Genomic DNA, 13,517 nt, shown 5'->3' with positions numbered 1-13,517 from the left:
TTCTGCATCAAGAGCCGAGAAAATTGAGTACACTTTGCCACCAGAAGAGAATATACTTGAGCATCTTCCTTCTTTCATCGTTCCCCACATCATTGCCACTTTCAATCCACCTGCTTTTGGAAATTGTGGCTATTTGGCAGTGGCAGCCGCGGTTGGGTTCACCTTGCAAGATTTGTATCTGGACGTCAGGCAAAAGTTACTGGCTGAGCTTTCCGAACATGCTAAGGTACATGAATCACTTATTTCATCAAACCGGACGTCGAAAAGAACTCAAAAGGGCCTATCTTTTGCTGCCGAAGTTGTGCAAGATCTGCAGGTTCGACTCAATCACAAGGAAGCCAATTGTTCTCAGAAACATTGGATGCGTATGCCCTATATGGGTTTTGTGGTCGCAAGTGCTTACAACTGTCCCACTGTTGTTTTGGATCCTCAATCAAGATGTTGGCGCGAGGCCTTCTGGCGTGCCGTTTGGCGCGCCAGGCGTGGCGCGACGCGGCACGCCAGAAGGATTTCAAAACCGGGCTGGCGCGCCAGTCCTGGACTTAGGCCGGGGTTGAGTCTTGGGGGACGTTTCTGGAAGCTTTATACAAAAAAAACTACCACAAATAGCTTTTTGGCTCATCCATCAATTCCAAAACCAATACCATCACTAGCTTCAACTATTTACCATGTCTGATAATCAAAAGTGGATCAAACCAACTGATAGAAATGGTGCCCGATGGTGGGGCTTTCTAATGTCTGATAGCTTGGATCCATCAGCTCATTGACGCGAAGCCCAATGCACACACTGCAAGGACGTTATGCAAGGCCGGCCGGAAGTTCTTTACAAACATATTGATGAACAATGCAATTCAATATCAACTTCAGACAAATCCACCTACTACCAGGGCTACGCATCCGAGATGAAACTTAAGAAACAAAAAGAAAATCCAACTGAAGAAAGTCGCTCAAATGGAAACACTTCTCAAGACGGAATAGACTCGCCTAACGCCATTAAAGTCACAATAGCACCTAAGTCATTCCATATGGGGTCACTCCATCATTTCACCGTATTGGATGGATGCAAAACCAATGAGCTCCATGTCCTTCTAATGAAAGCACTGATCACTGGCCACATTCCTCTGGGATTCCTCTCTAACCCTTTCTTTATGCGATATCAAGAAGTTCTTGCCCGCACACCATACAAGTTACCTACTCGACACTCGATGATGACAAAGATCCTCCCTTTTATGCATTCCGAGAATCACCTCCGAATGGAAAAACAGCTTCAAACTGAGACAAACCTTACTGTATCTTTGGATGGCTGGTCTGACACATCCAAAAACAGTGTCTATGCGGTGATGCTTTTGAAAGGGACTTCGGTCAAAGAGTTTGTGGACATCCTTGATCTCCATTCGCGTCGACACACAACTTCGAACATCCACTCAGCTCTGAAGAATAGCTTCAATAAGCTTGATGTAAAATGGTCCTCCATTACAGCAATTGTTACTGACTCACCTAGCTCAATGATTTCCCTTCGAGTGAGTTTTCCATTGATCTTCAATCATTGCCCTGGTCTGATTTTAATTTTTTAATCTTCCAGTGAACAATCACAACCGAGAATCCACATATCATCAATGTAAACTGCTGCTTACATGTCTTCAACTTGATTGTAAAGGACATTGTAAAGCAACCTCTTATGTCAGCAGTAGTGACAACACCGGTCCAGCTGCGCTCCACGCAGCTGAAGCGCTGCTGGAAAAGCTTCGCTTCGGAGCGGTTCAGCGCACTCGCCGTCCAGTTACGCTTCAGGCTTAGAAACAACTTGTTGCGTAAATGCAGCAGCGCTTCAGTGCCTTGATTTTGAGGTCCAATTTTCACCGCTGCGTTTTCCAAGTGCAGCGGTCAAAAATTGATTATTTCAGTGCCTGTATGCCTTGGTGAGAATTTGAGATATTGGGTAAGAGGTGTCAAGAGTCTTACGAGATTTCGATAGAATTGTCAAAAAGATTGAAAGATGTATTGACAACTTTCGAGGACTGAATAGACTACACCTTGAAAGTTGATAGTTGAAACTAGCCCCTTCCATAGGACATTCAAAAGGAGGAGCTTCTTGATTCTTTGGGTACTCCAAGTTTCACAGTCGTACTTTTTCAATTTTGAAATATCTGCAAACAACTTTTATTTGAGTCAATCTACCCATTTGCCCGAAATGCCTCTTCAATCTACGCTGTCCTTTGAATCATCTCAAGCACAAGAATCTCGTGGAGATGGATCCAATGCCAATACAACGTTATCAGCAAGTCGCCCTCAGCGTAATCGACAACCACCATTGAACCCGGGAATGGTCTCACCTTGCCCAGATGGGAGACGTCGATTGTCTGTTGAGATGACTCCGTTAAATTCAAAACGACCAGTTGTCATCGACGAATCCGACGTATCAGCTACAGAGTTGGAATCGAACAAAGCTGTGAACAAAAATAAAAATAAAAAAAAACCGCCAAAGAAAAAACAGAAGAGCACCAAGGAGAGTCAGGTATGTTATTTTGTGTATCAATCATTTATTGTGTATCATTTGAATGATATGTATCTTTTGCTTGACAGTCTGCAGAAACCGAGTCAGCTTTTGTTACAAAAGCAATACTGCGTGCTGATTCGGACGATGAGAATGAGAAAGTTAAATCGAGACGGTTAACTAAGGAAGAAAATGAAGACCTGCTTGCTTATTATGGGGAACCAACCCGTAAAAAGACTGATGTGTGCAGTTCTGTCCCGTATATCATGTTTCAAGATATGATATCTTATGTATGATTTATTTTCAGAATCCGGACCTTCCTCCGCTTTCATACCCATGTACGTGGTGTGCGCCTGACAAGAATAAAGTGTTGAATGGAATCACCTAAAGAACAACAACCTTCTATATTTGCAGTGTATAATGACATGCAAGAAGAAGAAGTAGGAGACGACAGCCAGCTGAGAGACTATTTGGGAGGCCGCAATCGAATGAAAAGTCCGGAGTATGATCTGGCAGATCCTAACTCGGCGCTGGCATGGTGGAAGGTTTGTTGATCCCTTTCATCACTTTCATCAGTCAAAGCTGAATGTTTATCTCCCAGCTTCATTGTAATCGATACCCAGTGGTGGCCGCAATGGCACACGATTATCTAGCTTCCTCTGGATCATCGGCTGCACCCGAGAGGATCTTCTCGGCTGCTGCCGATGTCTGTGCTTCGAGTCGAGGAAGCTTGGTGGCAATTACGATCGAAAGGGCCGTATCATCTCTCATTTGGCTTCGTGAAGGGATCTCTCTCGGTGGAGATTTCATGAAGTCCATGGAGGCTTCTAGGATGCCCGAGTACAGTACCTATATCAAGGAATACCATATGTCACTTCAGGCTCAGGGATCTTCTAAGACTTAGTCGTTCACGTTGTTTTCATTTTGATCTTTGTTATTTTTCATTTCTCGACTCTCTTTAAATACGTTCGGGTTCTTTTTGTTTTCTTTATTATTTATTTCTATACTTTCTTTCAATTTGTTTCCTTTTAATTTCTCGTCTTTCTTTAAATAACTTTGCCTTTGTGAGCCTCAATCATTACTTTTTTTCTACAATTTGCTCCGCTTTGCCGCTGAAGCAGCGAAGCGTCACCGATTCCAGTTACGCTGCTACATCGGAGATTCTTGTGCAGGGTTGAAAAGCTTCGCAGCTCAAGTCAGCGTACAAATTGTCGGCTCGCTGGCGATTTCTTGAGTTCTAGTCAGCGGAACCTAGCAGCGCTGTGCGCTGAATCCAATTCAGCGCTCCGAAGCGCTGCTGTGCCACTGTTGGTAGTGAATGAAAACCAGGAGCTTGTGAAATACTTCAATCGATCTTATTTTTACTCGGAACATCTTGAAAAATGGAGGGCACAAAACAATGTAACTCGTGGCCTTGCTACGTTCTGTGATACCAGATGGTTCTCGGTATCAAAGGTCTGTCTTTCGGTTGCTGAACATGAGCTTGGATTTCAAAAATGTCTTGAACTCGAAGCCGATCCAAACTCTGATGTGCCCGCCATTCCCGAAAAAATTCGACAATTGATCAATGATCGTGACCATTTCACAGCGAACTTGACTCTTACCAAGTTTCTCCGATTAGTTGTTGATGCATTAGCTGAACTAGAGCATGCAAACACATGCCTTTCCGACATTTGGTATCAACTGGCTTATGTATACACCGAAATGAGAAAGCTAGAAGTGTACAATCGCTACCACGAATTCAAAGATCATTGCATTCAGATTCTCCACAAACGCAGTCAAGCTTTTAAAGACAACATCTACATCATTTCACTGTTCCTGATTCCAAATCAGATTCGATTCACTACATCGGCAAAGTATCCTTTAGAAAACATGATCCTCATGCTCCTTTCACTTGCCAAACAATGGGATTACACATTTCAAGATGCTCGTACTCTCAAGCAAGAAATATTGGCATATGTTGAGCAAAGTGGTCAGTACACCCCCAAATCAAAAGGTAAGAACACGGCTATTTTGCAGTTCGATTCCGAAGCGATGTCATACATGCTGAGCATCAAATTGCTTGAACTTTCAGTCGATTGACCTATCGACTATTGGCGTGCTTTGCCATCAACTTCTTGAGCAAACCCTTTGAAACGACTCGCTATCCGAGTGTTGGAAATTGTTCCCCACGCTGGCGGGATCGAGAGCCTTTTCTCCCAGATGTCTGCAACAAAGACTAAGCGCCGAAGTAGAATGAGAGTAGCTCTTTTGAAGATGCTCTCACAGCTTCAAATAGCCCTTTCGAAAGAAGGAAATAAAATGAAGGCCTCAAAGCCAATAATCAAGCACTTGAAAGACATCTCGGTCGCAAATACAGAAGACAACTGGGTCGATGAACCTAATGATTCTCCTTTGTTCAATCAACCCGACGACTTCGAGATCTTTGAGGCTGGGGCTTACTCTTCAGAGACAACTGACATCAATAACATCATTGATGACAGTTTTGATGGGCTCATCAATGAGCTTTTTGACTTGGACCAATTTAAAGCAGGCAACGTTGTCGATATCAATGGTCTGGGTCGTGAAATTATTGTAATTGAGGACGTAGATACCGAGTGGAACTTAAACGATGTTTAGACCAATACAAATCCTTCTTTTTTGTAATTACAATCAAAGAACAAATGTCGTTCATGCACCTTTGAAAGTCTCATGGAAAAAAAGCGACTTTCTTTATTTTTTGATTTTATTTTTTCAAGAAAATTGGCGCGCCGGCGGGCCACCGGCCAAGGCGCGGATTCTGGCAAGCCTTATTTGGCGCGCCGGCGCGCCATCAGTCCAGAACCCTGCGCCAACATCTTGAATCCTCAAACTTCGAACTGCAACACATTTTTTCCTTACCGCACCCCACCAAACAATCAACTTCCAATTGTACTTGCTTTCATCAACGGGAACCACTTTGTCTCCTTGAAGGCCAGAGACTCTATGCCGTTGCCGGAGTTATTTGGTAAGAACCGCAACTCAGAGAGTTTGAAAAGCACTATGATATCTAGTTGGGTGGAAAAGTTTCAAGCTCAACTAGGTGAGTGGTGCGTAGCCATTTGAACCTTGCTGTTTCAATGTCAATCTTTCATCTTTCATCCCTTCCCTATCGGTCTTGGTTGTTTTCTTTCCTTACACTCATTACTCATGTCACGGTCATTACCTACCTACCCTTCCGCGCTGTTAAGTCTTTTAATCAAACAATGGCCGTATTATATTCTGCGCAATGAGTGTTGTTCTTATTTCGTTTCACAAGTTATGGTGCGGTGGAGGTGTTCACATCACATACATGATAGAAATGACAAATGACGGTGTTCATACAAGTTTTATCGGTCACAAAAACGATGTTGAGAACAAACCACGCGTTTAAAATCGAATCAAGATCCGGTTTGAACCAAACATGTAATGCCCGGTTTGAATGAAATTGAGCCCGGTTTAAGTCAAAATCGGGCGTCGGGTCAAAAAAAGCGGGCGCCAAATAGTGCCGTCCTTTTCCTTATGTCTGAGATCTTAAAGATATCATGAGCTAAATACCTTATCATTCTTCCATTGTTCCTACCTCCCAACTTCACCATGGGTGCGAGATTTAACAAGATGCCTGGCAGGGGTTCGATGCAAAAAATATGGCGAAGCGGTAGTAGATTGTTAATACCAGTGCGAACATATCGGCCACCCTTTGCCCCGACATCTCAGAGAAAGCTGAACTCATGTCTCTGATGGGGCGATCACAGAAATATGGCTATTTGTTTAAGAATACAATTGTTTACAGGTTGAATGAATCTTCAGTTTGAGAAGCAAAAAGTTTGAATCTTTCATGTTAGTGCAAAAAATGATGTACTACAATTCTTTCTGGGACCATAAAATCATACTTTTTGGACCAATCGTGATCATTCACATATGACGAGAAATCGAAAATTGAATTTAAGCAGGATGTTGTTTTGTCAGTAAGGAACATTTAAAAGATTGGTACATAAATTTCGAAATTGTTTTGTACGAGACAGTTGAAGAAAGTAGCAGTTTTTTGAGATTATTTCAAGCTCAATGTCGTGTGGCGAGTTAGCTTTCTGCTCAATGTGGAACAGGTGGCATTGACCAACCCCACCAACTCTCCCCCCACCCGTACTCTGGTTCGGGACTAAAGTGACGCTTGATTCATTGTCAGACCTCCAAAGCCGTAATTCTAATGACAAAACCATTGCGAACTAACCTGCGCTTTGAATGCTCTGACGTTCCGCTGAGGGTAATAAAGTTAGAATATCAAATGAGCCTTTGAGGACTATATCGCGATTCAGAACTTGGCTTACAAGGGATCCAACCCGGTTGAGCTTCGCGATTCCAAGTTCCTTACTTTTACATATGAAGCACTGGTACACAAAATTCAAGAAAAGCTGATAAGTTCCTTGAGTCGAACGACAAAGGGTGTAAATGGACATGCTTACATTGGGAGTGGAGAACCCGTGGTGATAGCTACCAGAAAAGTGTGATGAAAATCGAGAATCAGACAAGAGTCATCATTATAGCTGAACTACAATTACCTGTTATCACAGCCAGTAAGAGACAAAGGTTGATGGTGAAACGCATCGTAGTCGTATACTTGAAAATTGCGAGAGAGAGACTCTTAAGCTTAGAGGTGAGCTATTTATCTAATTTTTTGCAGTGAATTCAGGGGACCAGGAATGACTATAACATACGAAGTCAAGCAGTCAATGGATTTGTTAGAGGCATCTAAGTATAAATTCTTGCGTCATGGTCGGAAGATGCAGAATGTGCCCAACAGCATAGATTCTACTTTGCACATATCCCGTAAGATATCAACTGGGTGATTCATATGTACGAGAATTAAACTCAACTGCGTCCCTCGCTGCTTCTCATATGCTTTGAGCGCAAGCGTATGAGTTTGTCAAGGTTTGTCATAAGTCCCTGGGCCCTTGCTGCGCTCGAAGCCTGTGAGAAGCACAGGTGGAGAAGCAGCGAGAGTTCAATGAAAAGCATTTTTTTCTCCGGCTAAAAAATAAAACGAGGGGGGTGACCTGGGTTGTCATTAATTCCTAGAATAGCTACAAGCATACAACCGGTCAGCGCGCACGCCGTTATTCTACCAGGTAGATCTCGGACAAATTACCGTGGGAGCGAGGATATTGGTCAATACCTCGCTTCGCACGGTAATACGAGCTCGGGTGATCCCCTCGGGGAGGTACCCGACGGTGGTATACACGCGGAAGTACTACGCGAAAGTACTTCGCGTGAATAGCATGCAAAAGAATAACAAGCGAAACGGTGGATTGCATTCTGAGGATGATTCACGCGGCGTTACAACACTATGAGCATCTGGGGAGAGATAAGAACGGTCTTTCGGGAGTGAACGGAAGTCTGGATAATGTCTAGTTTCGGGTTTGATGCCGAGGTGAGTGAAACGTTAGAGAGAGAAATACAGAGAGTTTAAAAGTGAAATCTATGTGCGGCCGAGGACCGTTACAGTCGTTCCCAGATATCTTGGAAATTTTCCAAATTTCTGAAAAACTCGACTGGAGGGCCGGGTCCGTGCGCTCTGTAGTAACAGAGAGAGAATGTCAAGAGGATGTCATACTCTACATATGACACGGAGTTCGATTTAGCTTCTCTTTGGACGCCTATCTCATGCTGAAGTTTTGATATGGTCTTCGATATCGACATCTTTCCATCAATGGGGACCCCATTTTCCTGTCTGTTTTTCGCTATTTCCTCGCCATCCGATTCCACCGGCCTCAATCATCACCTACAAGCTTTCAAAGGCGACAATATCAGCCAAATCACACATTTTACGGTCATGAATCATTCGATTCCATCACACCCTCTCACTCCTCAAGCCCCGAGTAGTGCTGGCTCATTGAACAGCAACGATACTGGACTGTTTCCACCGAGACACATTCCAGGCCAATGTGTTCACAGATGGTGAGTGATTTTTTGCCGATTTTCTCGCGATGATGATTTGAATATCTTTTTCAAGTTACTGACTCACTTGAATGATCAGGGAGAGTCCTCAACACCCGGGTGAAACGGTCTTTTATCATCAGGCCAGCCGATGCGAATACGAGAGACTTCGTGGCGTACCTCCCACCCCTCCTAATATTTCAAACAGCATCGGACCCGCGTCAGCTTCCTTTGCTTTGATCTCGCCTTCCCCGATGCCAAGACACAACATCTACCAAAATGTGAGTAGAGTGTTTTAATTGTACTCTTCATTTGTAGTATCAACTACATTCAACTGACGTATATATATTTGGGTATATGTGTATAGGTTCTTCAAACTCCTCAAACTTATCTTGGAAATTTGGAAAATTTCCAAGATATCTGGGAACGACTGTACTATACTCTGGTCGTTTTCCTCTCAGGTGGAGGTTTCGGGAAATGGATATCGACAACCTCTTCGAACTTCTCCGATCCTTCTGATGAACAGATAAAACATCACGCTGTTTTTGATATCTCTTTCACATTTCTTTGGCTCCGTATTCCTTGACATAACCATTAATACAGACCGTGATATTTGCCACAATATTAACCTTTCTTCAAAATCATGCTTGTCCAGGTTCACCACAAGATCAATAATTCTTGACATGTGGTTCTGATACTACATACTGTGAACCGTCTTTCTTGTACTTTTTTTTACAGGATACTCAGGTTGATTTTATTAATCTTCTCCCTTTTTAAGATAGGTTCCTTCGGAGCGAGTGACGCGACCGTAGCCCGTTGCACTAATGCCCGAACTTATAAATGAGGTTCCATTAAATATTTCGGATGGGTAGAATTATAATTCAGACGAACTAGCTTCACACCTGTGCAGAGCCCAGATCACCTACATATATTTGAAATTTCTGAATCTGGTTTTTGTATTGCTAACTCTCCTCAAGTATATATACTATACGAGGGCTAACTAGAAAGTAAAAACCCCTTGAATGTTTTTTCACAAACGCAGAGGATCAGATCTGCGGTCGCTTTATGAATCCATGATGTTACTCTACATTAACTGAATTTCTTTCTTATATGATTATTGAAATATCTTAATAAAAAAATTACAAATCAGATTGATCACAAACTAGACAATAATTGGAAACCTTTGGGTATGAATTAGTCAAAGAAGCTATACCTGACGATAGCAAGATCAGAGATAAATTACTCATCCTCTAAAAGATGTGAAACTTTGACTGACGTATAGAAATGAGTCGATATATTTCATCAGTATTTAATCCCCTTGAATACACGATTTGATTTCGAGCGCAGTGTTGTGTGCAAGTTATGAGCCGTCCGTCGTGTGAAACAGCGCTTGCTTTGTTTCTCCAGATCGATCTTCAATAACCTCAAGATAACTCGAAATTTTTGTGGGCGACGACTCAGTATATACGAAAAAGCTTGTCGGCCGAGCCTGAAGAGGCCGATCAGGTGTTTATGAGCTGTTTTATAATGTATATATTGTCTTCAACTACAGTGCGTACCATGTGATCTCGAAAGCTTTGATTGAACAGATTCCACCTGCGTCAATTACATATTTCTGTTCTGATTGTCTCTGTACACTGGTACAGAGGAAGTTGATTATCTTTTCAATGACGTCTAGGAAGACCCGTTCTTGATCAATACTTGAGCTCATCGAGGGAAAAATTTACGGTAGAATAAAGCGTACCATGGAAAAATTTATAGGACCTGACGACGTTAGCCTTCCAATCATTTAGATAGGCCACATATTTTGTAGCCACGAGAAGAAGGGCTTGATAGATGTTTAATCGAACGGTCTCTGTTGTAGCGGTCCCAATAATATTGGGTCACATACCCGCTAGACACAATCAGGGGCTGCATCAAAGGCCTCGTCATGACTCGGCCTGCTACTCCCATCAAATATGCGCCTTTGTCGTGTTCATACCGCCAGCGTTGCTCGCGTTGCAACTTCTTCTTCATGCAATTGAAAGCTTTTTCGATTGGATTTAAATCAGGTGAATAGGCCGGTAAGTAAATTAATAAGACTCCCTTCTCTTTACATAACTCGTCGATCTTCCCGCCGTGGTGGATCTTGGCGTTGTCCAAAATGAGGACCGATTTGGGTGCAGGGTATGCATTCATAACCGGAAGCTGGAAAACAACATAAAGCAGAGATTAGATTAACTGATGACCCGTCTGTGACATCATAAAACACGACTGACCAGCTTCCGAGCTAGGAAAAGCTCAACATGTACTCGTTCTACTGGGCCTTTAACCACAGTCCCGGCGATCATCCCTTGCTCGCAGACGGCGGGAAGAATAGTCCAGTGGTCGTTTTCTTGGTACCGAGTGGCACAGACGGTTCGAGTGCCCGTTGGAGCCCAGCTCTTCTTCCTGGTAGCATCACGTCCCACCACGCCGGATTCGTCTACATAACGATGTGAGAAGATGAAACCAGTCAGAATGAGGATCACGTCAGCGGAAGTCAATGGCCAGCTCACCGATGAAGACCAAGTATTCCGCTGGAATATTTGCTATACGTCGTATAAACTTAACCCGCTCCGCCAAAGATTGCTTCTGGTGCACACCTCGAGTCACCAGTAAGGATAAACCAAGTCTTGTCTTGAGCGCGCGAGAAATCGTCGATCTACCGATATCGAGGCCGGTGATTTGATGGAGGCGTTTTTGAATCTCATCGAGATACAAATGAGGCGAGTGAGTTATAATATCTTTTAATACCAGAAGATGATCATCAGTTAGAGCGTGAGGTTGACCTCTTTGTCCGTAAGTTGCGGGATCGGCGATTACTCGATTGGTACGAATGTATAATGTCTTCCATCTGGCAAAAGAGTTGTAAGAAATCTTCGTCTTCAGCGTTCGGTTGATATGGGCGTGTGAGTGCCCTTCAATGGCCATTTGAATCGCTAAGGACTTGAGGTCCTCGGAGTAATGGCGAAAAGGCATGTTTCGAGGTCTTTGGAAGGTGAAATCGAGTGGTGAAATAGCAGACGGATGGAACGAGGAGGAAAGAAGACCTAGGATTGGGGAAATTGGGGTGGCCATCGTCGATAATGGGGTGGCCATCGTCGTGTTCCAGAGTTGTCAAATGAAGAACAGATGAACTAGGATGAGAGGAAGGAATTGACAGACCAGCCTCGACTAGAGACTTGGCATCTCTCTTTACATGTCACACTACTGGACAGCGCACGGACCCGGCCCTCCAGTCGAGTTTTTCAGAAATTTGGAAAATTTCCAAGATATCTGGGAACGACTGTACCTGTAAGGTACGAGAGTCGGAAAAGTGAGTGAGCGGCACTGGAGTAGCGAAACGTGTCTATGAGAAACAGCAGAAGCTCATGAAATGGTAAAATTGGCTTTAGCGTTATGAAGACGTAGAGCTTTGGAAAGAAGTAGAGGTTTCAACGGATTTGTTTAGTAGGGTGTCCGTCGGAATACAACCCGAGGGCTTCGAAGTAACCATCTTGTACAGCGCGAGTGGCGAATTCGATACCTTGGAGAGTGCCATCCGTGATGAGGTCTTCAGAAGAGTACTTGTGCTCCAGCGCGGCCGTGAGACGAGCGTAACGAAATAGTTCGCGCAGGGCTAACCGTTTAAGTGCTTTACGGGCTTCGCGGGGGTCTTCGACAACGGTAGGTGGCGAGTTGGAGGGTGGTGGCCCATAATGAGGCGTGCGGGGAAGGTCTTCGATTTGAACCTTGCTGGTGCTGGCGACTGGTTGAGGGCGAGGCCTAATTGAAGAATGCCCAACGTTAGCTGCGGAAAAGTGCGTAAAGACATACATTGTGCAGAACCTTACACTTCAGCGCGGCTTCGAGATGTGAGAAAAGGTGGAGGAATGTTTGTGGGGCGGCTGGATGTTTGGCAAACTGCCCGTGATTGGTCGCGTGCGAGCGTCTCGTCATGGAGATCTCCAAATAAGTCCGATAACTGTGAAGCGTTAACGGGTGTCGGGGACTTGTAAAGACTGTCGACACCTGGTTGCCGAGCAGTGGGTTGATTTGAATGCGCCGCGAGGTGGGAGAGGCGCTCATGTAGCAGTTGGGGTTGCGGTGCTTCGAACTGGAATTGTGTAGGAGGAGGGGGAGAAGGATAAGGCCACGAGGACGGCGCAGGTGTGGTGTGGCGATTCGACCTTGTTACGTCGCTATCGCCGACTTGCGTTTCAATTGGTGGAGGTGCCGGTGAAAATTGTGCAGGAGGATAGGTGTGAGTGTATTGGGCTTGTCGTACGTCCGAATAAGGGCTTAAAACACGGGATTCGTGGGTCGTGTAAACGGTCGACGATCGACTAACAGATCTTGCATGTGACACGTGAGAAATATGAGATTGTCGATGGTTGATTATCGCGTCGTGTGGTGGTGCGAAGGTAGCGTTGGATGTGGCAAGTGATAATGGATTAGTCAAGGGCGGCACTCTGGGAGGGTTCGGCATCTGTAACGGAGGTGGCATCGTTTCGATGGACAAAGGTTGGCCTGGCACACCGAGTTGGTGTGGTCCTGCGCCGTTCGTGGCGTTTGCGAGGACGTGAGGTGTGGGTAACGGGCAAGGTGGAGGTGGGTGGTTGTTAGGATGACCGTACGGTGGCGTGGAATGCTGAGCATGGGGATCGTAGAAGAGGCGGGCGACGTAGGAGTCGGATTCTCGCCGGTGGTGTTGAGGTACAGGGTGCTCAGATAGTTGCCGCTCTTGAATCGTGGTTTCGCCTGCTGGTTCGAGGTTTGGCATTTGCATTAGGATGCCTTCGGATTGGGAATGCCAATGGGGTGGGTACGGCGCTGGTGGACTAATGGCGTAACGAGCTTCGCTCGGAGGGACGCCAATCATGGAAGGTGTTCTAGCCATGCCGGAGGTGGACCGGTAGGGGACGGGGGGTGGTGCAGGTGAGACGGGGTTGCTGGATGTAGACGTACTGCCACTGTCTTTGTTAGGGATGACAACGAATTTGCTGATGGGAATTGTAATTTTCTGGGGTTCGAAGTTGGAGATCCCGTCGTCGACGTTCTGTAGGGTCGTCTCGCAAATGTTGAGCTTCTC

At 44.8% G+C, this 13,517-nt stretch overlaps 4 protein-coding genes across 4 annotated transcripts; 3 read left to right on the top strand and 1 right to left on the bottom strand.

The window, feature by feature from the left end:
- Positions 1–2,368: 2,368 nt before the first annotated feature.
- On the top strand, positions 2,369–2,790 carry MELLADRAFT_63928 (uncharacterized protein; the record flags this gene model as incomplete). The annotated part of the gene is made up of 2 exons (XM_007411143.1): positions 2,369–2,515; positions 2,584–2,790. 2 exons carry the CDS (start codon positions 2,369–2,371, stop codon positions 2,788–2,790), a joined length of 354 nt encoding a protein of 117 aa, XP_007411205.1.
- A 4,401-nt stretch (positions 2,791–7,191) lies between these two features.
- On the top strand, positions 7,192–7,766 carry MELLADRAFT_107350 (uncharacterized protein; the record flags this gene model as incomplete). The annotated part of the gene is made up of 2 exons (XM_007411144.1): positions 7,192–7,318; positions 7,573–7,766. The coding sequence occupies 2 exons, from the start codon at positions 7,192–7,194 to the stop codon at positions 7,764–7,766; spliced, it is 321 nt and encodes a 106-aa protein (XP_007411206.1).
- Positions 7,767–8,198: 432 nt separating this feature from the next.
- On the top strand, positions 8,199–9,237 carry MELLADRAFT_107349 (uncharacterized protein; the record flags this gene model as incomplete). The annotated part of the gene is made up of 3 exons (XM_007411145.1): positions 8,199–8,446; positions 8,526–8,706; positions 9,208–9,237. The coding sequence occupies 3 exons, from the start codon at positions 8,199–8,201 to the stop codon at positions 9,235–9,237; spliced, it is 459 nt and encodes a 152-aa protein (XP_007411207.1).
- A 438-nt stretch (positions 9,238–9,675) lies between these two features.
- Positions 9,676–10,136, bottom strand: MELLADRAFT_87796 (uncharacterized protein; the record flags this gene model as incomplete). The annotated part of the gene is made up of 2 exons (XM_007410959.1): positions 9,676–9,814; positions 9,985–10,136. The coding sequence occupies 2 exons, from the start codon at positions 10,134–10,136 to the stop codon at positions 9,676–9,678; spliced, it is 291 nt and encodes a 96-aa protein (XP_007411021.1).
- Positions 10,137–13,517: the final 3,381 nt, after the last annotated feature.

Source organism: Melampsora larici-populina (genome assembly GCF_000204055.1).
Source record: "Melampsora larici-populina 98AG31 unplaced genomic scaffold MELLAscaffold_23, whole genome shotgun sequence".
Lineage (NCBI taxonomy): Eukaryota > Fungi > Basidiomycota > Pucciniomycetes > Pucciniales > Melampsoraceae > Melampsora > Melampsora laricis-populina.
The sequence above is the reverse complement of the archived record's forward strand: the minus strand, read 5'-3'. Positions and strand labels throughout refer to the sequence as shown.